The sequence below is a fragment of the Mus caroli genome, chromosome 9 (genome assembly GCF_900094665.2).
Source record: "Mus caroli chromosome 9, CAROLI_EIJ_v1.1, whole genome shotgun sequence".
NCBI classification, from domain to species: Eukaryota; Metazoa; Chordata; class Mammalia; order Rodentia; family Muridae; genus Mus; species Mus caroli.
Genome location: NC_034578.1, coordinates 54,705,546 through 54,718,099, shown reverse-complemented (window position 1 = coordinate 54,718,099; position 12,554 = coordinate 54,705,546). Strand labels below are relative to the sequence as shown.

General features: G+C 49.2%; 1 protein-coding gene across 1 annotated transcript; it reads right to left on the bottom strand.

Moving 5' to 3' along the window:
* Nucleotides 1-737: 737 nt before the first annotated feature.
* LOC110301893 (cholesterol side-chain cleavage enzyme, mitochondrial) lies at nucleotides 738-12,328 on the bottom strand. Its single transcript, XM_021172600.1, has 9 exons — nucleotides 11,988-12,328; nucleotides 10,681-10,836; nucleotides 8,728-8,927; nucleotides 7,624-7,827; nucleotides 6,237-6,394; nucleotides 2,503-2,669; nucleotides 2,136-2,214; nucleotides 1,466-1,663; nucleotides 738-1,064 (listed from the first exon to the last, which is right to left on the bottom strand). The coding sequence occupies exons 1-9, from the start codon at nucleotides 12,245-12,247 to the stop codon at nucleotides 906-908; spliced, it is 1,581 nt and encodes a 526-aa protein (XP_021028259.1). The 5' UTR covers nucleotides 12,248-12,328; the 3' UTR covers nucleotides 738-905.
* Between the last annotated feature and the right edge of the window lie 226 nt (nucleotides 12,329-12,554).

Below are 12,554 nucleotides of genomic sequence, written 5' to 3'. Positions count from 1 at the left end.
AAAAAAAAGCCTCGAGAGTAAACCCAAAACCTGCAGCCTAGCCAGCAAGGACCAAGCCAGCTTGGCTGCTGTTCCGAGCTGGCCTAATCTCCACACCTATTTACAGGACTTGGACTTAGGTAGCCAGGAATCAGCAAGATTCTGGCACCTGCTCATGGCTAGGCTATAGAACCAGAAGCAGAGGGACATGATAGGCCCAACTAGGACAGATGTCATCTAAACCAAATTCTGGTCTAGACACTATCCTGTACTCTTAGAATACAGCCTCTGTAGCATGACCACTGGGAGGGCAGGCAGAGGGTGGAGAGCCTGTAGAGCCTGTTGGCCTTCTGTCTTCAGGCTCCATTGCCTCACGTCAACTACTTCCCGGCATGATGCTTCTCCACAGGCCTCCAGTCATGGCCGTACTCAAGACAGAGGAGCCTCAGGAGGAAATCCTTACAATCCCACAAGGGGCTCCTACTGCAGTCAGCCAAGCAGAACTCCACACCAGCCTCGCCTTCCCTGCAGTTCCACCCAGAAGGATAGACATTACCCTGTCCTCCCAACAGAGCTCCCTGGGTCTTAGAATAGATTCTCCTCGCCCCTGAACTGCTGTGGATGGAGGTTCACATTTAGGCTGGATAACTGCTTCTCATCTTCCCACACGCCCCTCATCCCACTGTTGACCATGGCTCAGGATACATCTCCCTAAGAACAATGAATGCCTTAGGAGTCTGACAGATACAAATGGTCTCCAGTGTTCAAGTGTTTATTAACTCCCTGGGTAGGGAAAGAGGGAAAGAGGATGAAGAAGAGGAGAGCCCAGCTAACCTCGGCAGGTAATCACAGAGTGCTGTTTCTAAAGATGCAGAGATACCACCCTCAAATGCCCCATGGGCCATCTCCCCATGTGACTCCAGCCTTCAGTTCATAGTGTCGACTTTTCTGGTCACGGTTGGGCCCAGGTCCTGCTTGAGAGGCTGGAAGTTGAAGAGGATGGGGTTCTCAGGCATCAGGATGAGGTTGAACTTGGTCCCCACATCACGGAGACTTTGAACTTCAATTCTGAAGTTCTCCAGCAGCTGAAGAAAAAGGAGGCAGAAAGGAGGATTTGTCTCTCCTGGGTCACACACCCATGACATCTGTAGCTACAGGGTCAATCTCTTGAGTGTGATCCAAAGGATTCAACCTCTTGACTGTGTCTAAATGGCCCCTGCATGCTCTGTTTCATGGATTCAGCCTTTGACTTTAACTAGTCTGTAGCAATCTTTCCCACATCACCTCCCAAGTGGGGGCAGATAAGTGTTTAGGGGATATCAATGGGTAGTAAGTGGGTAAGCCCAAAGGAAGCAGCAGCTGAGAGTTGTGGGAGACTAATGAGCCCTGGTCCTGCATACCCCCTGGAGTCTGACCGAGGAGGGTAATGACATCATTGGGGTCAGTGAAATCCCAGGGTGCTGACATCTCCCAGAGCCCTACTCACATTGATAAGGAGGATGGTCATCTCCAGCTCCGCGATCCGCCGGCCCAGACACTGCCGAACACCCCAGCCAAAGCCCAAGTACCGGAAGTGGGTGGTATTTTGGCTTTTTTCCAGCCAACGAGTTGGGTCAAACTTGTTTGGATTGGGAAAGAAGGCCGGATCTCGACCCATGGCAAAGCTAGCCACCTGTACCAAAGTCTAGGAGCAAGGTGACAAGGCTTAAGCAGTTCCAGTTCCCCACAGTCCTAAACCCAGCTCCCTCAGGTCCCTGCTTTCAAAGCTGGCTGCCCAGTTACCCAATACAGGACAGGGAATGGCCTTCTGCCTACTGTGTAGTGTCAAACAAGGGCCTGGCCCCTCTGTGAGCCCTGATGAAGGCTGAAGACACAACATTAGGAATAACACAAGTGGTTCTCTCCACTCTTACCTCATCATCAACCCAGAAAATCCAGTCATGTTAGCCTCCTACCCCTGGACTCCAGTATCCATTACCCACCATGGCCTCTACCACTACCTTTCACACAAACTAGACTGTTGTAGTTGGATATTCCATCAAGCCAAGCATCAGGAAGAAAGATTTAGATAGAAGCCACCATCACCACCATCTGCCCGGAACTGAAGCCTACTCCCGCTTCTCCTCCATCTGACAGGCAGAGCTCCTGAGTCCTACCTTGGCTGGAATCTTGTAATTACGAAGCACCAGGTCATTCACAGTATACCTCTGCAAGGTCACGGAGATGGGGTGGAGTCTGCAGAAAGAGGACCCTCACAGATAGATGATCCCAGATCCTAGAGTCAGGCTGTATCCTCCACCCTGACTCCCACACCAGCCTGGAATTTCAGGCCCCCACTACAGCACCCCCGGGGGAAACGAAAGCAGAGTTCTGGTTCTAGATCTCTCTTCCCATCCCTACTTGTTGTCTCTTCCAAATGTCTCCTGAAATCTCCCTTCCTGATTCCAATCTTCTCCATTAGCCCATCCTTGGAACCCTTCTCCAGGGCTTGGGTGTGGGAAGGTATGGGTATACTGGACTTGCCTCAGTGTCTCCTTGATGCTGGCTTTGAGGAGTGGGACCAACTGTACCATCTTGGCCATGTCTCCCTGGGCCTGGCGCCGGGCAGCCAGGACTTCAGCCCGCAGCATCTCCTGTACCTTCAAGTTGTGTGCCATCTCATAAAGGTTCCACTGCAGGGTCATGGAGGTCTGGTAGGAACATGGATTGTGAAGGCCAAGGAGGTCTGTGTCACCATGACCCTCATTACTCTCAACCCTCATATCCAAGACCATTTGCAAAACCTTTGAAAGGCCAGAGCCTAAAAACGTTTTTTCAGTGTCTGGGTAATTAAGGGAGCTTGTGATGTAATGAACTAAAGCAATGCTTGCCTAACAAGCAAAAGGCTCAATCCCTGGAATCATATATGTTGAGTATGTTGGTGCATTTGGGAGGTAGGAGGATTCAGAAGTTCAAAATCATTCTTTAAGGCTAGCCTGGGCTACCTGATTACATTGCCTCAAAAAATAGCTAATGCCTAGGAAGGGATATTCAGAGCAGGATTTGTCTCTGCCTTTACCCTATGTGTCACCAGCCCTCATTCATCTCCTAACAGAGTGTGTTCTTCCAGAGGGCTCTAGAGTCTTCCAGAAATTAAATGTGTGTGTGTGTTTGCACGTGCACGCGCATGTGCACGCACACACACAATCTATAAGGCTTGTACACCCAAGTCCATGTCATTGGGCATAGTGGCACTGGCCTTTAATCCCAGAATTTGGGATGGGGGAGGCTGGTGGATCTCCAAGGTCGAGGTCAGCCTGGTCTACATAGAGGGTTCCAGGATAGCTCACCTATAGCAGTCTAAACCTCAATGTTCACCCCAGCTGCAGACCTGAAAGGAAGATTCAACCATCCTGAAACCAGACCACAGATCTGTTCTCCATCTTTTCTAAAGTTGGTGCAAAAGATGTACTGGGATTAATGAAGTAGTATAAACATGAGCAGTGCCTTTCCTCAAGCCCTACAGTGACTCGACCAAATTAGCAGAGGAAGTCTATACAAGGCCCCAGTCTGGAACACCCTTTGTCCTGGGATCAGGGGCAGGGATGGCAGACATGTTAATGAAGGATCATATTTCTGTCCAAAAGGCTGAAACATAAACACCTCTTTCTTCCCGGCAGAGACAAAGGTGAAAAAAATAAAGTTGTTACTTCTTGGCTTAAAGTCCTGGCTCCTCAGAGTCTCCAGATGATGTCCAGAGGCTCCATGGATGCCCGACTACTGGCATCCTAGTATCTCTCCTTCAGCCTCTTCAGCACATGCCCAGTGCCCTAGCTAGACAGAGTTGCAGACACTAGAGAATCTTCCCCAAGGAAGTTCCTCCCTCTACCATTCCTTTACCTACCCAGAAAGCAAATACAGACTCCTTGAAAACCTAGATCACATGTGTGTTTCTCTCAGAGCTTCCAAGTATTTACAGAGTGGACACCTAGAGATAGTTGTTAATCGAGATAGTCCATTCCATTCTACTAGCTGTGTGCCTCAGCCAAGTTACTTAACCTCTCTGTACCACTGTTTCCTCTAAAAAGAAAAGATGATACCTCACAGTGTCACAGGGCCTTCATGTCTGTTTTTTACTAAAAGCACAGACTCTTCCATTGCCCAATGGACAACAAAACATAAGATAAAAGTTTGGCTTCTTGTAAGGAAAGCAGGCCAGAGAACCCACCCAGTACCTGACCTCACTGTCTACAACCACATCATTGGCTTTTTACAACCTTCAACTCTGACTCAGATTCTTGCTCAACTCTGTTCAAAAACATCATCTGATCACTTAAAGGACGTCTGAGGAGGCTGGCGCACAGGTTGATAAGTTTGCCTACGCTATCTCTTCTCTTCTGAGGCTGAAGGCACCAAGATAAGAGGACCTTAGATGGTGTTGGGATTCCAAGAACAGAATCTTGCAAGCAGATCACCTCGTGATGGGGTTGCCCCACCCCAGTCACCACAACTGAAATCAAAACAAACTGCCTCCCTAAGAGGAATCTCATGATCAAGGCTGAACCCCACACCCACAAGCAATACTCTGCTTTAGAAACTACTAGTCAATAGCTGTGAGAGTCTCTGCCATCTACCATTGTGATATGTGACAGACTTCTTACTACCTCCGGGCACCACATGTCATCTTCTTCTTCTTCTTCTTCTTCTTCTTCTTCTTCTTCTTCTTCTTCTTCTTCTTCTTCTTCTTCTTCTTCTTCTTCATCTTCTTCCCCTTCTTCTTTCTTCCCCTTTCCCCTTCCCCTTCTTCTTTCTTCCCCTTCCCCTTCCCCTTCTTCTTTCTTCCCCTTTCCCCTTCCCCTTCTTCTTTCTTCCCCTTCCCCTTCCCCTTTCCCCTTCCCCTTCTTCTTTTTCCTTCTTTTTCCCCTCCTTCTTCTTCCTTCTTCTTTTGGTTTTGATTTTTGAGACATGATTTCTCTGTGTAGCCCTGGCTGTCCTGGAACTTGCTCTGTACATCAGGCTGGTCTCAAACTCACAAAGACCTTCCTGCCTCTGCTTCCTGAGTACTTGGATTAAAGATGTGTGCCTCATGGTCTGGCTATCCCAACTCTTAATATCTCATAACATGTCTGCATTTGGATGCCCCCTTTAAGGAGACTATGGGGTGAAGGGGACATTGGTGAGCTCTAGCCCAGGAACAATGCCCTAAGAAAAAGGAGAGAGTGCAATGCACAGAGGGAAGCCCACGTGTAGACGTGAGGAAGAAGGACACCTTCAACCTCATCCTGCTCACGCCTTAATAATGGTTGCAGCTTCAGACTGTGAGAAAACAAATGTCTGTTGTTGGATCCGCTAATCTGTTACTGTGGCTTACACTTTCAAGACTACCAGATGCCTGTCTCTGGCCTGAGGACACTGTAATCCCAGCACTTGGGAGCCCAAGACGGGAAGGTTGGTGTGAATTCAAGAACAGCCTGAGCTATAGAGTGAATTCCAGGTCCACTTACACTACAAAGTGAGACCTTGTCCAAAACAAACAAACAAACAAAAATATACAAAGGGTCTGAAAATGTAGCATAGTTGGTAAAATGTTTACCTAGCATGCATGAAGCTTTGGGTTTGGTCCCAGCACTGTATAAAATCAAACATGGTGGGGGCAGGAGAGATGGCTCAGCCGGTAAGAGGACTGGCTACTCTCTAGAGGACCTGTATTCAATCCTGAGTGCCTATGCAGTGGCTCACAACTGTAAAGCCAGTTCCAAGGAACCTGACACCATATTCTGTTCTCTCCACGTACCAGGCACTCACATGGTGCACACAAGCAAAACACTCATACACATAAGAAATAAATAAAAGCAACCTTTTAAAAGAATCAAGCATGGTGATAACACCTCTGTAATTCCTAAATTCAGGGAGAGGAGGCAAAAGAATCAGGAGTTCAAGGTCATCCCTGACTACATAGTGAGTTCAAAGCCACCCTGGGCTGCATAAGCTCCCCAGCTCAAAAACAACCCAGTTCTATACAGGAACGGAACTGAAGTTATTCCCTTCTTTCTCACAGATAAATCAGTCTCAAATCCTGCCCTATGGGTGGTAAATAGTGTTAGGTCATGGCAGGGCTTCAGCCTCACCCTTCTAGGAGACCACTGTTTAGGGCCAGCACCAAGGGAGAGAATCATATCATACAGATATGCCCAGCTTCTCACCTTCAGACAGCACAGCTGATGGGGAAGGGAGCATATGGGCACCAGGGAGGCTCATTCTGGGCCCACGGTACTCACCGTGTCCACCCCTCCTGCCAGCATCTCGGTAATGTTGGCCTGGATGTTCTTGAAGGGCAGCTTGTTGCCCCCCAGGAGGCTATAAAGGACACCAGGGTACTGGCCGAAGTCTCGCTTCTGCCTTAAGTCCCAGTAGAAGTTCTGGGTGTACTCATCAGCTGTGGAGTAGGAGAAAGAATAGAATGAGGCTCCCTGCTGGTGGGAGGGAGGGAGGGTCATCAGTCTTCAGGGGTGGGGTACCAAGGTCTGAGTATTCCAGAGCCCTTGCTTGCTAGGCAGTCATTTTGTTAAGCCTCTTTTTGGTATGTCTGTATACCATGTGTGTACAATGTCCATGAAGGCCAGAGGAAGGTATTGGATTACCTGGGACTGGAATTACAGACAGTTGTGAGCTACCCTGTAGATTAGGAATTGAACCAGGGTCCTCTGGGAGAGCAGCCAGGGCTCTTAACAATTGAGAAAGTTCCTAGCCCTTGTCATTCATTCTTCATCATCCCCACTGTGTGTGTTTGTAGGGGGAGTGTGAGTAAGACTGGACCTCAGCTGCTGCCGTTCACCTGGCTTCTTTGAGATGGGGCCTCTCATTCATTGGCCTGAAGCTCATCAAGTAGTTCAGGGTAGCTGACCAGTAACCCCCAGAAACACATGTCTCAGCCTCCCCAGCAATGGGATTACAAGCAAGTACCACCATGAGTGGAACTGAACTCAGCTCATCACATTGGCAAAGCAAGCGCTTTACCAGCTGAGAAGAGATGGTTGCCCAAGGTCACATAGGTACTGACGGCTGAGGTGACATTAGATTCCACCACACCCCAGTCGGCTTTTTCCATCAATCTTCCCTCTCAATAACCCCTAGCCCTTCCCTCAAGCCTCCTGCTACACAGACAACTATGGCTCAGACACTAGCCCTCAACTCAGTAGATATTGAACACCTTTTTAAAAATCATTTATTTTTTTAAATTAAGTGTATATGTGTATGGGGTGTGTGAGTGTGTGTGTGTGTGTGTGTGTGTGTGTGTAAGTGTAGATGTCTGTGGAGACAAAAGAGTATGGCAAATCCCCTGGAGCTGGAGTCACAGGCAGTTGTGATTGTCCTGATGTGAATCCTAGAATTCAATCTGTAAGAGCAGTAAGTGTCCTTAACTGCTGTGCCATCTCCCCAGCCCCTAGTCATGAGTACCATGAACATCCTTATTCCCTTTCTCCAGAAGGAAAAAGTAATCAACTCCAATAGTCAGCCTCCAGCCCTGACACACATCCTTGTTCATCTGAGATTTCCCTTCATGGTAGATTAGTGGCCATTGGTTAATTGTGGAACAGAGGCGGGCATTGGTCAGGCATTCAGTTTGGTAGCCCACCTCCTGAGTACTGCCAGAGGAGTCCTCACCTTTATTGAAAATCACATCCCAGGCAGCTGCATGGTCCTTCCAGGTCTTAGTTCTGAGGATTCGAAAAAAGTCTGGAGGCAGGTTGAGCATGGGGACACTGGTGTGGAACATCTGGTAGACAGCATTGATGAACCGCTGGGCCTCGGGATCCACCATCTCCTCCAGCATCCCCATGCGCTCCCCAAATAAAATACTGCTGATGGCTGCAGTGAGAGACTGAGGCTAAGGACCCTCTTCCAGCCCGGCTCTCTGAGAGCCTCAGCTCCCAGAACCATCCCCACCCATGCCCACCACACATAGGGGCCCTTGCTCATCCTTAGCTTCCTCCAGCAAAGCAACTGAGACCTGAGCCCCAAGAGATGGAAGAAGACTGCCCTTCTGGCTTCAATTCAGGTCCCTCGGAGGGATATAGGGGTGGCCCTGATCAGGAAGCTTTGATGGGAATAGTGGACTCCACCTGAGCCAGGACGGAACTGTCCAGGAGAAATTTCCCTTTGTTACTGACTACAATCACGACATCACACATGGCCTGGGAGACTTAGGATAGCAGTCTCCAAGTCACCCAGGACTCAATCTGGCTGGAACTAAAAAGATTCAAGTTTTCTCACTTACCACCAGAAAAATTTGAATGCCAATTTCATACCAAGCCCAGAGTACCCCAGATCTCCTGCAGGCATCACATGACTTCTACTAAGCCATATGCATGCACTGTTCTATGCCTGGTCTATGCCGCCTAACCGCCTTACCCAGTCTGGATAATTTCTAAGTGTCCTTCAACAGTCAGCTCAGATCAACCCAGGAAATCCCCTCTTTCTTGCTCAACTCCAGAGGTCTGTTTCTACGAGAGGGAGACTTGAGGCATGCAGGGCCAAGCCAAGTTCTGGCTTATGGAGGATGGTGGCATGGTAAACCTATCATCTGGGGACCTCCCCAACATGAATGTCAGATGAGAGCTACTTGACTACCCCCGAGAGGCTGACAGTACAGAGTCTGTCCAAGAAACCAATCCACACAAGCACAGGGCCTGGGGTCTCAAGGTAAAAGGGTGAACGCTGGCTCCCCACCCCCAACCCCTGCCAGCCAGTCATGTGTAAGATCCTTACACTCAAAGGAAAAGCGGAATAGGTCATCACTGATGTCCCCTGAGAAATTTCCAGAATTTTGCTGCTTGATGCGTCTGTGTAAAACTTTGATGAAGTCCTGAGCTACACCTTCCAGCAGGGGCACGAAGTTCTTGATGGCTTCAGGCGCCATCACCTCTTGGTTTAGGACGATTCGGTCTTTCTTCCAGGCATTTGAACTCCTAGAGAAACACGGGTCCTGCCTCAAGGTCACAGACGCCACACCTGGAACTGATGGACTTGCTAGGCTCTCTAGCTCCAGAGCCTGCAGCAACATCATCTCCCCTCCTCCCAACATTTGCTCTCCTCTCCTACTCCCTCCCTGCTCTGCCTGGTCTCATACTCAGAGATCTGCCTGCCCCTGCCTCCTAAGTGCTGGGATTAAAGGTGTGCACCACCACTGCCCAGCTGCAATGCTCCTTTTGTAATTTGGGGGAGTTTGTTTGTTTGTTTAAGAACGTTGTGATCTGGCAAGATGGCTCACTGCTCTTAGAGAGGAATCAAGTTCAGTTCCCAGCATCCCTATAGGGCAACTCTGGACCACTTGTAACAACCACAGGGGATCCGGTGCCCTCTCCTAGCCCCCAGAGGCATCTATATACACATGGCATATACTTACCCAGACATAGACACACAAATAAAATACTATGAATAAAAACTTCTTTTAAAAAGTTGAGAGTCTGGAGGCAAATAATTTTGTAAACTCATGGTTTCAGCCTACCCTGCTCTGCATGAAGCCCCCCAGGCCTGGGTCCCTTCCCCCTTTTGTGTGTGGTTTTACTGAATCTCTCCTAAAAGACACTAAAAAGACTGTGCTATCTCCGGAGTCTCTAAATGCCTGTCAGCGTTTGGAGTACTTGCCTTCTCCACTCAGTTTTACATTTCAGGACAGCCGTGTCGTGGACCTGAGTCTGTACCTGTACATTGTGGCAGGTATATGCAACCTTCTCTCATCCACCATCCTCCTTCATCTCAACCAGCTAGAAGGCTTCCTGGTTTTTCTTTTTTTTTTTTCTTTTACTATAGCCTGAAGAAACATTCTAGCCTATGACCCTGTTCCTTGAGAGGACATAGCCCATGGCGTATCACTAAAGTTAGAAACACTGTGTGAATCACAGCCACCGTGGCCCTGGTAATAGTCGGTCTTGGGAGTTAACATCCAAGCACTGTTCACACAGAGGCCAGGTACATGGTCCCACCACAGTGCCCGAGAGCTCCAGTTGCTCCAGGGCCTTGCCAACCCTTGATTTAGTCACATTTAAAAGTTTCAGTGACGCTGGGTGTGGTGGCACATGTCCTTAACCTTTAAGGGAGGCCAAAGCAAGCTGATGTTTGTTTGAGGCCAGCCTGGTTTATGTAGCAACTTCTAGAAAGTTCTAGATAATGTAGAAAGACCCTATCAATGTAGAAACATAGACAGATAGATAGATAGATATTTTATATACATTTTATATGTTATTTATATATAAATTATATATTTATATAAAAATATAAATATATATAAATTTATCAGTAAGCAATTTGGTAGAAAACAGCATCTGTATCTCAGTGGCAGATCTTGCTGTTTTTCACAGTGCCTTCAGGCTGTCAGTCCCTTATTTACCACTGTACTGCCAACACCTGGCACAAGGCCTGGTACCTAGCAGGTGTTTGATAAAGTGGCACTTCATAGTTAAAGCAATTAGTGAGAACTTTGCAAAGTCTCCACTATTCATGAAGAACTTCAGCCTGACATTCCCCTGGGAGTTGGCAGGGCACTTCCCTGTCATCGCTGTTGTCACCATCGTTTGCCTTATGGAACAGGAAGATGAGCAGAGCCACTCTCTCCCCCGACCCCTCTCCCTACCACTTTCCTCCAGCACCCTACACACACATACACACACACACACACACACACACACACACACACACACACGAGGCTCACTCAGAACTCACTTAAGCAGGACCCCAATGGGCTTCTGATAATACTGGTGATAGGCCACCCAGGGGGGCACAAGGAACCGCTCTGGGTTGGGACCCTCGCATGAGAAGAGTACCGACGCATCCTTGGGGTCCACGATGTAAACTGACTCCAAAGTGCCCAGCTTCTCCCTGGAAAGACAAGAGCGGCTGATGTCGGACCTGAGGCAGCCGTGAACACACACCCTGGGCAGCCAGGCCTCTCTACACAATCAGCACACAGCTTTCTGGCTGGGACCTTCCCTTTGCTGAGCCTCAGTGTCACCTGTGAGATGGGAGATGGATGTGACATCTGTCTTTGTGGAGCTGCTGAAGAGCCAAACATGACACATTTTCCTACGACATTGTGACTCATTCCAAAGAACAGCAGGACACTATCATACACCACACAGCGCACCCCAGGACCAGCCCCACTCCCACCCCAACCCTTCCATTTCATAGTCAAGCCGATTCCACACTGAACCTTCTTGTCCTGCTGGGCTTGAAGCCATGGCAGGCTTTCTTGTCATCCTAAAGTGAATGCCCTGTATCTCCCAAGTTCCAAGCCAGCCCGGCTCTTGTTGAATTGTAACTCAGAGTAGTCACTCGCCTCAAAAGTCAGATGGCACCCTTCACTTCTATTAAAGAAAAATGTCAAGGTGGGGAGCGTGTGTCTTAATCACACGCTCAGTGATTAAGAGCGTGTACTAAGCCGGGCGTGGTGGCGCACGCCTTTAATCCCAGCACTTGGGAGGCAGAGGCAGGNGGATTTCTGAGTTTGAGGCCAGCCTGGTCTACAAAGTGAGTTCCAGGACAGCAAGGGTTATACAGAGAAACCCTGTCTCGAAAAAACAAAAACAAAAACAAAAAAAAAGAGCGTGTACTATTCTTGCTCAGCTCCCAGACACAAAGGGCCTGAAGCTGAGGCTGGCACTAAAGCCTGGTCGGGGCTTGCCAGTAGTCAGGGCACCAATGTCTCATTTCCTTCCCCCTGAAGATAGAGACAGCAAACTTGACTTTTAGGGTGGCTAAAGTTGGTGGGTGAGGGGGGGCACTGTTTGCTCACACTTCTTCATACCAGTAGAAAAAGTCTTGGAGTCAGAAATGAGGGAAGACTATCCCCTCAGCCCCAGCCCCAGCCCCAGCCCCAGCCCCAGCCCCAGCCCCAGCCCCAGCCCCAGCCCCAGCCCCAGCCCCAGCCCCAGCCCCAGCCCCAGCCTGGAAGAAATGAAAGAAAAAGGCAGACAGGAACCAGGAGCCCTGTGCCTCCCCCTGTGCCTGCCTCCACCTGCTGCCAGGCTTACCTGTAAATGGGGCCATACTTTTGGAAATTCTGCATCTGATGATAATGGATTTTCTGTGTGCCACTCTCCCTCCAGAAGTGGTACAGGTTTAGCCAACCATTGTCGCCAGGGGAAGGGATCTCATTGAAGGACCTAGGACTGCTAGTAGAGGTACCAGCTCCCTTTCCAGTAGTCAGCACTGGACCCTGCCATGTAGGGCTCAGGAAAGGTTGGCAGCCTTTGACCAGCACTGAGCGCAGGGAAAGTCCTTTAGCCAGCATGCCGTCCCCACGACTGCCACTTCCTGCTGCACGAGTGTCTCTGCCCCAAACCTCCAGAGCCACACTTATAACCACCAGCTCAAGGCTAAGAGAGAAGCTGATGGAGCATTGACCTCCCCCCTGCCTCCTCCAGAGGGCTGGACTCACACAGCCCCTCCCAAACTCAGAGAAAAAACTTCCCAACTTTCTGTCTGAAAAGTCTGTAGTAGAGTTAGGCAAACACTGGCAGGCAGCTCCAGGCCTCTAACCTCAGTGTCCACCCTATGGGTCCCTAAGACCACTATCCTTCAGACACATTAAAAGGCAA

Excerpts from the sequence above, each read along its gene's own strand:
- LOC110301893 (XM_021172600.1), bottom strand. The coding sequence starts at position 12,247 with ATGCTGGCTAAAGGACTTTCCCTGCGCTCAGTGCTGGTCAAAGGCTGC. Across the intron at positions 1,664-2,135 it reads ATTACAAGATTCCAGCCAAG|ACTTTGGTACAGGTGGCTAG; the intron begins GTAGGACTCAGG and ends CCTTGCTCCTAG. Across the intron at positions 1,065-1,465 it reads TGACCATCCTCCTTATCAAT|CTGCTGGAGAACTTCAGAAT; the intron begins GTGAGTAGGGCT and ends CTTTTTCTTCAG.